Raw genomic sequence first — 13500 nt, forward strand, 5'->3', positions numbered from 1 at the left:
ATCCTGGGGGGTCTTAGACTGGGGCATGAGGGTCCTTCTCTGAACTAAAGTTAAGAACGATGGCGTTTTCTGCATTGTGAAACTCATGTAATCAGGGCTATGAGGGCTGTTTTATCAGTCTGAAAGTTTGAAGACAATCAGAGAGATATAAAGTCAGATTGTTTTTGTAGCGTTCACTGATCAGATCAATCCCACATGATTGATTACCAAAGTCAAGCTCACTACATCTGGCATCCTAACTTTTTAAGACATTAAAATCATCATCATGTTATCATCACTGTAAGGCTCCTATGTTTACCTGCCTCCCTCAGATCAGAACCTTTACATGCCTGATGACATCGCCATCACGCCCTCCTCTGATTGGTCTGAACAGTCGAATAACAAAAGGAACAAGAGAATGCAATTTCTGAAGAAATTGGAACTAACAGTGATGTTATTTTGGTGTTGATTGTGAGGCCAGGGGATTAACCTAAAACGGGCATCTTTCTGAGTCAGAAGGCCAAAGTCTCAGAATCCATAACATTGCAGCAGATGAGGGAGATGTCGCCATTCTTGGGACAGTTGGTCCTCTCACGCCGAAAGTGTGCATGATTTGGCTTTGGTTCTTGGTTTGACAGTAGCAGGAGAAGATTCCCTCCGTTTTGATATATATATTATATATTATATATATACCTTCTATCCACCACTTAAATCCAGATTTGGTGGCGCCATCTCCTGGTGTGTTTGCTGATCTCCCCTAAAATTAGCCCACTCTTGTGTTATTCTTTACATCTGGAGGTTTTTCAACAGGTAGATGTTTCACTGATCCTGACCTAAACTGTCACATAGCTCCTTGTTTTTTCTGAGTGTTGATGAAATGACCTGCTCATTCTCTGGCTGTCCTCAGGATTCACTCAGCTCTGAACTCTCTCTCTATGTTGTTTGCAGCCACGTACACCTGATGGCGTGAATGCCAGACGGGGTCAGGAAGTGATTTTCATGATTTTAAGTCCGTCTTTCCTTTGAGTCAGCTGATCGTCCACACTCCTAACACATGACTGAGAGTTAAGCTGACGGTAACCACGGTCGGTGACGCCGTAGCTGCCTCTGTGCTGCTGCCCTGCTGCGTCTCCTCGCCGTGACACCGTGTGACATACGTCTTCCTCCGCACACACCTGAAGATGGTGTCTGCGCGTGCCCAGCTCCGGTACAGCCCGTCAGCTCGCCGCGTGCAGAATCTGCTAATGGGAAGCTCCAGAGTGATGTTCAGGAGACAGCCAGTGTGAGACGGCAAGGGGGTGAGAGACGGCGGTGTCCCCCCAGTGGACGAGGAGACAGAGGGGGAGGGAGGAGAGGAAAGAGGGGTCTCCTTTGTTGTCAATTCTAGGAAAAACAAATATAAAAAAGCCTTGGATCAGCTGTTAGGATAACAATGTGAAACAGGAGATGATGTGAGGAATATCTTGAATTTAACCCCCAGAGACCCGAGCTTTTGTTTTAGTGTCAGTCTCTTATTTAGGATCAGTGGGACCTGGTAAGTCTCAAACCTAGGCCCTGTCTGTGAACAGGAAGTAGTTTTGTCTTCGTATGGGAACAACAAGATTATCTTACTGTACAACACATATTATCTTTAAAGGGGCTCTATGTAAGATTTTTGCTTTAAAACTTCCCACTTTTGAGTATATAATGGTGCGCACTTTATCCCAGTGTGAAGAATGAGGCTCTTTCTGTCTTCTTTGTTTTCCTGCATAGGCCTGTGGAGTCATTTCTCTGTGAAGAACTCGGGCCGAATTTTCCGTGAAATCTCAACGGAAGTGACGTCATGTACTACGTAATGCACGCACTCCCTTGCTCTGTTTATACCTGACAACGGCGTGTTGAATGGAGAAGGCTGCGTCCGCGAGTAAACGACCGGCTAGCTCAGCCCAAACACCCACACAAACTCGGCGAAAACATAAAAAATTAAGATAGTTTTATCTGCCGAAGCCCTTCAAGCTAAAAGAGAGTGTGACAGACGCAGGGGGAAATCGAGGATAAATATCGGTGGAACATTTGAGAAATGGAGGGAGCTTTGCTCGGCACTCGAGATAAATACCGATCCAGAGATGGAAAGGTAAGACATCACTTCGGACCATGAAATACAGTGTAGTGTTTTATGTTGTATAAACCATATGCTACATGACGTTAGCTTGCTTACCAAGATGCTATCCAAACAACGAGAATGTCACGTTGCTCATTTAGTGTTTTCTGGATAATATTGCATCTTTTTCTTGCTTCCTGGCACTGGACTCAACTTACTGAGTTTATTGTTTTAACTTAGTTCGTAAAATATCTTCAACACATAATGTCAGCTATCTGAAATCTGCGGTCGTGGCACCATTATCAGAGCTAAGCAATGTTAGCCCTGTTGCTTCTGCTCTAAAACGCGTCCCATTCAATAAACTTTACACATTACACACGTATAAAGACAATAAAACTGGTCAATGCTGGGTCGCTACACTGATATTTTTCTAAATCTTGCATAGAGCCCCTTTAATAGATTCTGAGTATGTTTGGTCCAGGAAGTAGGGACTCATTTAGTCAGTAAGACAGGTATGAACTTCATTTTCACAAAAATTTATGGAGGTCTTGGAAAATCCCTTTCAAAATCCTCAGACATTTGCAAAACAAAAATTTCTCCACATGACGTTACCAACAATTTCTATTAAATTCCAACAATCTCTTAAAGATTTTAAGGAGATTTCCCACACAAATTTACAGTCAAATTCACAAAGAAAGTACCAAAATATTTCAAAGCAAAGATCCCAAAATTTCAAAGCAAATTCTCAAATAATTACAAATTCCACCTACATTCCATGGAAAATTTCAAAAGGAAATTCCCCACCCAAATTTCCAATCAAATTTAAAAACTTCAAAAATAAATGTATTTCCAAGCACCAAAAATGTTCAAAATTTCAAAGCATACTCCCCCGCCCAGTTCATCCCTGGCTTCAGTCAGTAAAGAACTAAATTTTCACTAAAATCTCAGAGGTCAGGGAAATTCCCTAAAAGATGACATGCAATTTCCTAAACCTAAATTTCCAAGACACTACCAAAAATTTTTTCTCTAAATGTCCTCAAGTACACCCCAATGTTTTCAGTAAACTTTTCAGAAAAATCCTGAAAATATACATTAAATTTTCACCCAAAAATTCCCTAAAAGTTCCTTAACCATTTCAGGCAAATTTACCAAAATTTCAAAGGAATTTCCACTAAAAATAAATAATCAAATTCTCAAAAATTCTCTTAGAAAATTATGAAAAAAAAAAAAATCCTGCAAACATCCACACAAATTCAGTGGAAATTCAGAACATTTTAAAAGGATATTCCCCACCCAAATTTCCAATCAAATTTGAAATCTAAAAAAAAAAAAAAAAAAAAAAAAAAAGAATAATTTCCAAGCACCAAAAATGTTCAAAATTTCAAAGCATACTCCCCCGCCCAGTTCACCCTTGGCCTTGGTCAGTAAGGAAGGAAGTTTTCACTTAAATCTTAGAGGTCAGGGAAATTCCCTAAAAGATGATGTGCAATTTCCCAAACCTAAATTTCCAAGATGAATAAAGATAAATTCCCTAAATTGCAATGAAAGTGCTTAAAAATTTTGCTAGTTTAAAGCTTCATTATTTGCCCTTTTTGCCAGATTTTTAATAACTGCTGTTACAGTTTGAGACTTTCACCATGAGTGTGTGTGTGACAGAATGTTGGGACTCTCTTAGTGACATCAAAGCAAATGTCTCCTGGAGAACAGCATAGCAACAACAGGCAGAGTGAACCTGATTGGTCCATCCTCTACCTGTTTCTGGTTGGCTGGTTCATCAGAAAATTCAAAGAGCAGTATATTTAGAGCTCAGAGAAAGTTCCGTACGTCACAGAAAAACCTGAGTGTCACTTTGATAACCAATCAGAATCCGCCTGAATGAGAGGAGGATGGATTGAATTCTTGTAAATGCTGTCTTTACGCTCTTCTCCTGTAAATAGTTGACAGTGACCTCACTGACGGCCTTCAAACCTGCGTGTTAGCAGTTATCGTCCGTGAACATAAAAACCTCGCGTGTCTGCCTCCTCACCGTCTCTGAGTTCAGATTTCAGACGTGAGATCAGAGGATATCTGCCCTCGCCACAGAACTCTCCGGAGAAGTCGTCCATATCCAAAGTCCACACAGCCGCTCCTCCGAGCCGCCGGCTCCTCAGATAATCCACCTGGAAGACCAGCAGAGGGCGCTATATCACTCGCAGGGAAACAACCTGCTTTCCTAAAATGCTGGGACATTATTTAAGGCTGATTACACAGGAGGAGTTGATGATCTAATCTGGACTGATGTTAAAACTACAGTATGGCGACAGTATGAGCTGGTTTAACATCATAATCCTCGGAAACACAGCTGCTGTCTAACAATTCAAACGGGACTTCAGAAGAGAAACAAACATGGAGGACAGTTGGCATTGGCTGCAGGATGTCCAGCCATATATTCTGAAACGTTTATGGAACAGAAAACAATAAAGAACCTGTGTTAGGCCCTGGCTCAGAGGAAGGGTAAGTCTGTAAATGAAGCAAACTGGTGACGCTCTCTGTCTCTGGTTATTGTGGGTTCTACCGGAAAAATCTACATCTGGAATCACAGATGTCAGACATGTTGGATATTTATGATTCCAGATAAGAGAGGATTATTACCTCCACCGAGGAGGTTATGTGATTGGCAGGGTTTGTTTGTTAGCAGCATAACTCAATAAGTTATGGACGAATTTTGATGAAATTTTCAGGAAATGTCAGAAATGGCATAAGGAAGAACTGATTAGATTTTGGGAGTGATCCGGATCCCTGTCTGGATCCAGGAATTTTTTTAAAGGATTCTGTACTATTGGGAGATAGGGCTAATGGTGGAGGTCTGCGCTCTCTGAGTGCTTTTCTAGTTTCAATAAATAATCAGTTATGACAAAACCTCATAGGCCCACAGTTTGGGTTTTAGATCATCTGGTATAAACAGGAGGATTCAGCCAAACTGAAAAACAGAGTTTAAAAAATCCTAAATTTACAAACTCATTTTTTATTCTTAAAAAGTCATACCTATTCAAGTTTTTTTTCAAGTTTAAAAGATTATTATTAAAGAAGAATTAACACAAAAATGTTGTAAAGTAGTCAATTTACGGAAAAAAACCCTCCAACCCCTGAGTTTATAACAGTCTGTAGCTCCCGCCTCTTTCTCTTAAATTGATGCTGATTGGTCTGGTCACTCTCTGACCAGGAACAAGCCAATCGGATTGAAGCTCTCAGAGATGGCTCCTCCTGATGACAGACATGAGTCTGGATGATCCATCGGCTCTTAGTCATTCTGGTGTGTAACAGACTAAAATGTCATAATTATTTACTTCTGGCATCAAATCTAAAATGACACATTTACATGTTTTTGAAGTGCCAGATTTTTCACTAATAGTCCCAACTTTTAGGACCCTTGTCCCAGGCCAGTCTCTTCTCCTCTGGTACCTTAGTGCTGTAGCTCCTCTGGTTGTCAAAGCCCACCCACTGGCTGCCTTTAACAGCAAAGGGAACTTTTTGGGTGTCGAGCCAGCGAGCTGATGTTCCTCTGAGAAAGGAGCACGTCTGAAAACGACAAGGACAAGGCAGAATGTTTACTGTCAGAAGAAGACGAGTTACTCTGTGAAAACTGGACTTTTAAAATCAGCGTGAACATCTTCATCTGAGATTCTCAAAAAAAGCTAAACATTCTCAAACTTTACATTTTAAAGTAAACCTTTCCTTTCCTGTTTCTTCTGAGCATGCTCCCTTTACCTCGTAATAAGCCCAGACCCCGCTTTGCTGGGTGTAGGGCCCGGGGCTGGCGGGGCCGCTGACGGGGGCCCCGATGCCGTCTGCTGTACTGGAGAGGGTGAAAGAGCGAGCGTGAGCGGGAAAACCCAACAACAGCTTCTCTGCAGGGACGCCTCGCTGCAACCACGAGGTGACGACGCCGTCCTGACGGGATGGAGAGAGGGCGGAAAAGTTGTCAACGATTTTTAGAAATCCTGGAAGGCTTTTATGTTCTCAGACAGTCAGATAGACGTTTTTACAAGAACGATCTTTCTGATGTCATAGCACTGAAATACTGTAAACTCTGTCAGATAAACATGAGGTATTTCTATGAATGAAGGATAAAAATGTTCACTTACGATGCTGCTGGCGTTGTGAGAGTAGAGCGGGCTGTGGTGAGCGGTTACGGCGTCCTCACCACTGACGAAGTCAAACGTCTTCACACTGATGAAATCAAGGAACCTGAACAGGTTTAAATTCACGACTACATCAAAAACATGTAAAACATTCTCATATAAATACACACTAAAATACCAGAAAAAAAAAACAAACTTATGACGAACTTTCTGGACTGTAATGGTTGAAATTCCACAGCCTGTTAGGACCATTAAACAAAGAAAGAACTCAAAATGTTTAAGTTAAAAAGTTGGCCATTTTATTTGCATTTTACAATTAAAAAAACGAATTGGAATTTTTTAGTTTAAAATTTATAACAGGATTTAAAACTCTAAATTTCAGAATTTAAAGATTAGTGTGTTTATAATAAATCTTAGTCTAAGTCTGAAAAGTCGTTACTTTATGATCAAAGAAACCCTGATTTGTTTTGTTTGTTTAAAAAGTTATAATTTACAACCATGAAATCTAAATTTTCCAGTTTTAAACAGCATAAATTTAGGATTTTTTAAAGTTTAAAGATTATCAATCAAAGAGGAATAATCACAAATATACTGCAAAGTAGTAAATTTACAGAAAAAAAACCTCAAACCCCTGAGTTTATAAAGCCATTAGTTGAGAGAGTGTCAATTTATAAATCAAAAAACATTCAGAATTTAGAAATTTTAAAAGTCACATTTATAAAACAGAAAGTATACTAAAATTTTAATTATAAAAAAAAAATTGTGATCTTCAACCAAAAAATCAAAAATTTTAAGAATAGAATAGAACTTTATTTGTCTGTTCCAAGATTAAAAAAAAAAAGAAAGAAAGAAAGAAAGAAATGTCTCTTTAACAGCTTATTCAGGCAAACATCCTCCACTGACCTCTCCAGATGCATACCACATAAAAAACCTAACACCATAGAATCAGATCAAATCAGATGTTCAAATAAAACGGTGCTGCTTGGTGCCGTTTAGAAAAGTTATTGCCGTAGGGATGAATGACTTCCTGTAAATGTTCCTTCAGTTCAGTGGGGCTCTGCAGCAGAGTGAAAGAGTGATGCAGGGGTGAGAGGCGTCCTCAGTGATGAGGGTGGCTTTCCTCATCACCAAGCGCTTGTACAGTTCAGAGAAGGGGGGTCTGGGGTGTTTGGGTTATTTTGCTGGCCTGATTTATTATTCGGGGTAGTTACCCACACTGATGAAATCGTCGGGGGGGGGTATGTAAAGGGTTCTGTATCTTTGTTCGTTTCTTTGTTTGTATGTGTACAAGATAACTCGAGAACGGAAAGTCGGATCTTCACCAAACTTTCAGGGAATATTGGGACAGTGACCAGGAAGAATCGGTTAGATTTTGGTGATGATCCGCGCACCTGTTCGGTTTTTCTCGTACTTTGAAATTTTGAACACCATAGTAATCAATGGGAGTGTGAGTGCCTCAGACGGCCATTCTAGTTTGGTTTTGTGTTTGACAGTGAGAAAACTGAACCAGGACAAGATACTGTATACAAGGATGGATTCTATGAGTGAAATATATACAAGAGTTAAAATGTCTTTGCTGACACTGAAAGACCGTAACTTCCTCAGCAGGTGAGGCGCTGTTGTGCCTTTTTGAAGAGTATTAAACAGCATAAATTTAGGAGAAGAAAAATAATATTTTTGAGTTCAAAACATCATAAATTAAAGAGGAATAAACTGAAAAAAATGTTTAAAGTCTTAAATTTACAGGAAAAAGTCCCTCCAAATTCCTTGGTTCATAAAAGGTGCAAGTTGAAAAAGTTGTCAGTATACAAGGAAAAAAAAAACTTAAAATTAAGAAGTTTAAAAAATGTAATGTTTTTGATTTAAAAAAGATATTTTTGAGTTTAAAGTAAAAAGCTACTTTTAAGTAACGTTTGAACCCTATCCAACATGAAAACAGTATCCAACATCTCTGGAGAGAAGAATGGCTGTCCACCAACGGTCCCCATCCAACCTGACTGAGCTTGAGAGGATTAGCAGAGAACGGCCGAAAATTCCCAATCCAGGCTTGCAAAGCTTCATATTCAAAAAGACTGGAGGCTGATCGCTGCCAGAGGAGCTTCAACTGAGGACTCTGAATACTTATGTCAATGTGATATTTCAGTTTTTTGAAATTTGTAATACATTTGCGAAAATTCTGTTTTCGCTTTGTCATGATGGGGTGTAGATCAATGAGAATAAAATAAATTTAAACGACTGTTGCATCAGGCTGAAATTTAAAACTGAAAAAGTGAAGGTGTTTTAGTATGCACCATCCCAACTTTTCAGAAATGGGGTTCATATTCAGAGTTGGCAAGTGTGTTCCAACTGAAGGTATGTTAGTGTAAACCAGGGGTGTCAAACTCAAGGCCCAGGGGCCAAATCTGGCCCATGGTACAGTTATACCCGGCCCGCCTGACCATATTTTTATTATAACTGGCCCACTGGTTCGAGGTCTGCAGATTTCCTCCAGTTTAAAAATGTAAACTGATAAAAAGATAAAATAATTAGATAAAAAGTCAGGAATGTGGTAAAATACATTGATGTTTTCACTTCATATTCTTGATGCATCTCACAGTTTTGGTTTTGACTTTTTATTTCATATTTTGACCTTTTCAATTCACAATTTTGACTTTTTATCTTATTTTTTTACCTTTTAGTTCCCCAAGTTTAAAATTTTAAGTAGCATTTTGACCTTTTAGACTCATGATTAGGATTTTTTTTTCTCACATTTTGACCCTTTTAGTTCCTTACTTTGACCTTTAGCTCATAATCTGACCTTTTAGATCCACAGTTTTAAATTTCAAGTAATATTTTGACCATTAAAACTCAGAATTGAAATGTTTTTCCCACACATTGATGTTTTAAACTGCTTATTTTGAATTTATCTAATATTTTGACAGTCAAGAATCATGATTTCAACTTTCTATCTCATATTTTTGCCTTTTAAAAACATTATTTTGACTTTAAATGCCATGTTTTGAACCTTTTGAGCTAATAAGTTTTCATTTTTACCTCAGATTTTGAGCCTTTAAATGTTTAATTTTGACAATTTCATCTCAAAGTCATTTATCACCAGTGCTAAGGTTTTTCCCCCCATAAGTCATCGCTGGTGAAAATGAGGTTGACAGTTTATGGTTAAATGTTGACCCTGCTCGGCCCTCAGATTGGACCCACATTCAGAATTTGACCCCTGCTGTGATTAAGTTTGACATCCCTGGTGTAGACTGTGAACATATGTACTTAGATTCTAGTATCTGAATGCCCAACAACTCTGTTAATGCAGGGTGTAAACAGGGTCTTACTGTGAGATCTCTGCCAGGTCATTGTGTCGGTCGTTAACAGGTGAAGACGGTGACGCGGCTGCAGACAGGACGAGTCGTCCATCTCCATCACTCTCTGTTCTAAAGGCCTCAGACAGCTCCTACAAACCAACACAGACATCCTCAGTGTGTTTACCATAAAATAATCTACATCAGAGACATTTAAACACATTTTATCTCAGTTTATTAAATGCTACTGTCATTTCTGTCTGCTTTCAGAAAGGGACCAAAAACGCCCACAGAAAAATGTCAGCATAAACTTTTTTTTTTTTTAATACTTAGAGCAGAGAGAAACACCAACTAACTGCACCCTCTGATATTCAGTCTGATCTCATTAGAATGTCTAAAGAGGCACTGGGGACATCTAGTGGTGAATTAGTATAAAAATAATCTGTTTCTGTTGAGGTTTCTGATGGTGATGATTTACTAAAACTACTACCAAACTAAAGATCTTGCTGGTCTATAGAGTCAGATGAGAACCACAGCACCTCTCATTGAGCTCTCTTTGTTAAACAGGTTCTCAGTTGGGGTTTGTTGTACCTTACAGAGCAGAACGAGCCGCTGTACGTCGTCGGATGAACCTCCATCAGATCCACTCTGATCCACATCTAGATCCAGACCGTCAAACCAGTGAGTCCTCAGGAACGTGACAGATGACCGGACAAACCTCTGACGGCGTTCAGCTGAGGACGCCATGATGGAGAACCTGAAAAACATGAGGGTTAATATGTTCTCTGATAGATACTCCAGCCTGACCAAGAATGGTCAAAATCAGAATGTTTTCATGCAAGCTAAAATTCAGACTGTGTTTCTTCTCTCCACAAAAATCCATGAAATTTTCAGTAATATGGGCCATTGTATGTATTAGCATTTGGCCACAACATAATTATCCCATTCTCATGTCTTATATCTCATTCCTGAGTATGATCGGGATCAATGGCTCCCTCTTGGATAGTCACAGAGTCATTCTAACCACCAATCAACAGTCACAGAGTCACTCTAACCACCAATCAACAGTCAGTGTCACTCTCACCGCCAATCAGTAGTCACAGTGTCACTCTAACTACCAATCAGCAGTCACAGAGTTACTCTAACCAGCAAACAACAGTCAGAGGGTCACTCTAACAACCAATCAACAGTCACAGAGTCACTCTAACCACCAATCAACAGTCACGGAGTTACTCTAACCAGCAAACAACAGTCAGAGGGTCACTCTAACAACCAATCAACAGTCACAGAGTCACTCTAACAACCAATCAACAGTCAGTGTCACTCTCACCGCCAATCAGTAGTCACAGTGTCACTCTAACTACCAATCAGCAGTCACAGAGTTACTCTAACCAGCAAACAACAGTCAGAGGGTCACTCTAACAACCAATCAACAGTCACAGAGTCACTCTAACCACCAATCAACAGTCACGGAGTTACTCTAACGACCAATCAACAGTCACAGAGTTACTCTAACAACCAATCAACAGTCAGAGGGTCATTCTAACAACCAATCAACAGTCACAGAGTCACTCTAACCACCAATCAACAGTCACGGAGTTACTCTAATGACCAATCAACAGTCACAGAGTCACTCTAACCACCAATCAGCAATCACAGAGTTACTCTAACGACCAATCAACAGTCACAGAGTCACTCTAACCACCACTCAACAGTCACGGAGTTACTCTAACCACCAATCAACAGTCACAGAGTCACTCTCACCAAAACAGTCACAGTTACTCTAACAATCTATCAACAGTCACAGAGTTACTCTAACGACCAATCAGCAGTCAAAGAGTCACTCTCACCACCAATCAACAGTAACAGAGTCACTCTTACGACCAATCAAGTCATAGTGTCACTCTAATGATGACCAATCAACTATCCCTACTTTTTTGAGATGTGTTGCTGCCATGAAATTTAAACGGTAAATGTCCCGTTTCAACAGCTGCTTCCGTTGTTTATGTGCCTTTGTGTGTAAGATATGGGTTTGTGAGGTTTGACAATCATTAACTTCAGTTTTTTTTTTACATTAATACAGCGCCCCAGCTTTTTGGAATTGGGGTTGGTTTATCCCAGTTTATTGTTTTAATGCATTTTAATTGAAAAAAAAAAAAAAAAACTAACAAAAAAAAAAAAATTTTTAGAAAATCACAACTTGTATCTTCTGTTTACCTCGACTACTGATGACATATCAGGAGGTTGAAGGGTCATCTTATTTCACAGGAGCAGATTTCACCACTACACCTTTAACTCTGTTTAAGGATAAAGTGCTCACTGAGCCTCAGTCTCACAGAAATCTGTCATGGTTGATAAAAACTCACCGAGCTCGGTCCTCGTTGACTCTGACTGACAGTAACGTCTTCAGCAGAGAGTTTCTGTTCACAGAGAGAAGGTGTTTAAACACATCTGTGCGTCCAGGTAGATAAATAGAACCTCTCTGTGATTGTCTTACCTCTGTTTGAGGCGTGTGAACGACCTGTAGACGTTTTTCTCATTCCACTCCGACTCAGCGAGCTTGTTCTCGTGGTCGATGATGGCATAGGAATAAACCAGGTGAGTGCAGAGCACAGGATCAACGTTGTCAGGCAGATATTTCCCTACACCTGTCCTGTAACGGGACATGTTGGAGAAATAACACACCAGGCTGTATGTGGCTGCTGCTGCAATGGAAACATAAAAACATGACTGAATCAGTCAGAGCGGAGGATCAGTTCAAACAGGAGTCTCTGAATAAAAGCTCACACTCACCTGTCTGAATGAAGAGCTGCAGAGACACTGAAAAATGCACATTTACATGTTTATTAATCATCATTTCTATACAAAATAAAAACTAAAATTCATTAAACAAGGCACACAGAGGGAAATTTCTCACCAATAACAGCTGCAGTGTTCATGTCAGCGCTCTGAGCTCTCGTCATCGTGTCTGAGCTTCAGCCTGAGTGAGACTGAAGAAGAAGAGGAACATTACTCTGGCCTGCAGCTCGTCTTACAGTGAGTCACATCCTATCATATTCACTTATCATAAACAGCTTTATTTAAAACGGGCCTTAGAGCGATGTTTCCCAAAGTAGGGGCTGTGGCCCCCCGATGACAGGCCAGTTATAATAACATGGAGGCCCCAGGCACAGAGAAATATAAGGTCCACCTCACCAGGTCCACCCCTGTCCAAAACTTACAGCAACTTATCAGCAAAAATGGATAACATAGCCCCCAACATCCCCAGCTTCACCAACATTATGTCCCCTTTGAGGATCAGAGCTTTTAAGACATTCCATCTTTGTATTTAAAGATGATGTCATCATTGCTGAAAAAAATTACATCTTTGCCCTTAAAGATGAAGTCATCCAAACTTTTGAAACATTCCATCCTCTGCCTTTAAATACGATGTCATCTAAGCTTATACAACTTCCCACCCTTTCTGTCAATGAAAAATGTAATCACACCTGATTAAACATTCTCGCCTTTGAAGATGGTGTCAACAAAGCTATTTTAATATTCCCTCCTTGCCATTACAGATGAAGTCATCAAAGCTTAAACAATATACCATCCTTTCTGTTGATGATGTCATAAGAGCTGATAAATATTCAGTCCTTGTTTTTCTGTATAATGTCATCAACCATTTGAAATGATTCCATCCTTGCTTTTGAAGATGACGTCGTCGAGCCATATAAAACATTCCACCCTTCCCTAGAGATGATATAACCAAAGGTTTTCAAACATACTGTCCTTGCCTCAAAAGGAGATGTAATCGAAGATTTTCAAACATTCCATCCTTTCCTTTAAAGGTGTTGTAATTAAAGGTTTTAAAACATCCTTGCCATTAGAGATGACTTCATTAAAGCATATGAAACATACTGTCACTACCTTTGAAGATGATATAATTATTTTTAGGCATTCCATGCTTGCCTTTAAAGATGATGTCATGAAAGCTTATAAAATATCCTTTCCTTTCCTTTTATTTATATGTCATCAAAGAATTAAAAGC

At 39.6% G+C, this 13500-nt stretch overlaps 1 protein-coding gene across 1 annotated transcript; it reads right to left on the reverse strand.

Annotated features, from left to right (window-relative positions):
* Positions 1-1006: 1006 nt before the first annotated feature.
* LOC121507350 (chitinase-3-like protein 1) lies at positions 1007-12433 on the reverse strand. Its single transcript, XM_041783632.1, has 11 exons — positions 12388-12433; positions 12264-12290; positions 11968-12175; positions 11837-11890; positions 10062-10227; positions 9504-9622; positions 6184-6286; positions 5807-5989; positions 5501-5617; positions 4086-4218; positions 1007-1362 (listed from the first exon to the last, which is right to left on the reverse strand). Exons 1-11 carry the CDS (start codon positions 12431-12433, stop codon positions 1007-1009), a joined length of 1512 nt encoding a protein of 503 aa, XP_041639566.1.
* Positions 12434-13500: the final 1067 nt, after the last annotated feature.

Source organism: Cheilinus undulatus, linkage group 3 (genome assembly GCF_018320785.1).
Source record: "Cheilinus undulatus linkage group 3, ASM1832078v1, whole genome shotgun sequence".
NCBI classification, from domain to species: Eukaryota; Metazoa; Chordata; class Actinopteri; order Labriformes; family Labridae; genus Cheilinus; species Cheilinus undulatus.

Bases quoted from the DNA above. Each gene is read 5' to 3' on its own strand.
- LOC121507350 (XM_041783632.1), bottom strand. From the start codon at position 12,433: ATGACGAGAGCTCAGAGCGCTGACATGAACACTGCAGCTGTTATTG. The intron at 10,228-11,836 runs GTGAGTTTTTAT...CATGTTTTTCAG, and splicing joins GTCAACGAGGACCGAGCTCG to GTTCTCCATCATGGCGTCCT. The intron at 9,623-10,061 runs GTACAACAAACC...GTTGGTTTGTAG, and splicing joins GGCTCGTTCTGCTCTGTAAG to GAGCTGTCTGAGGCCTTTAG.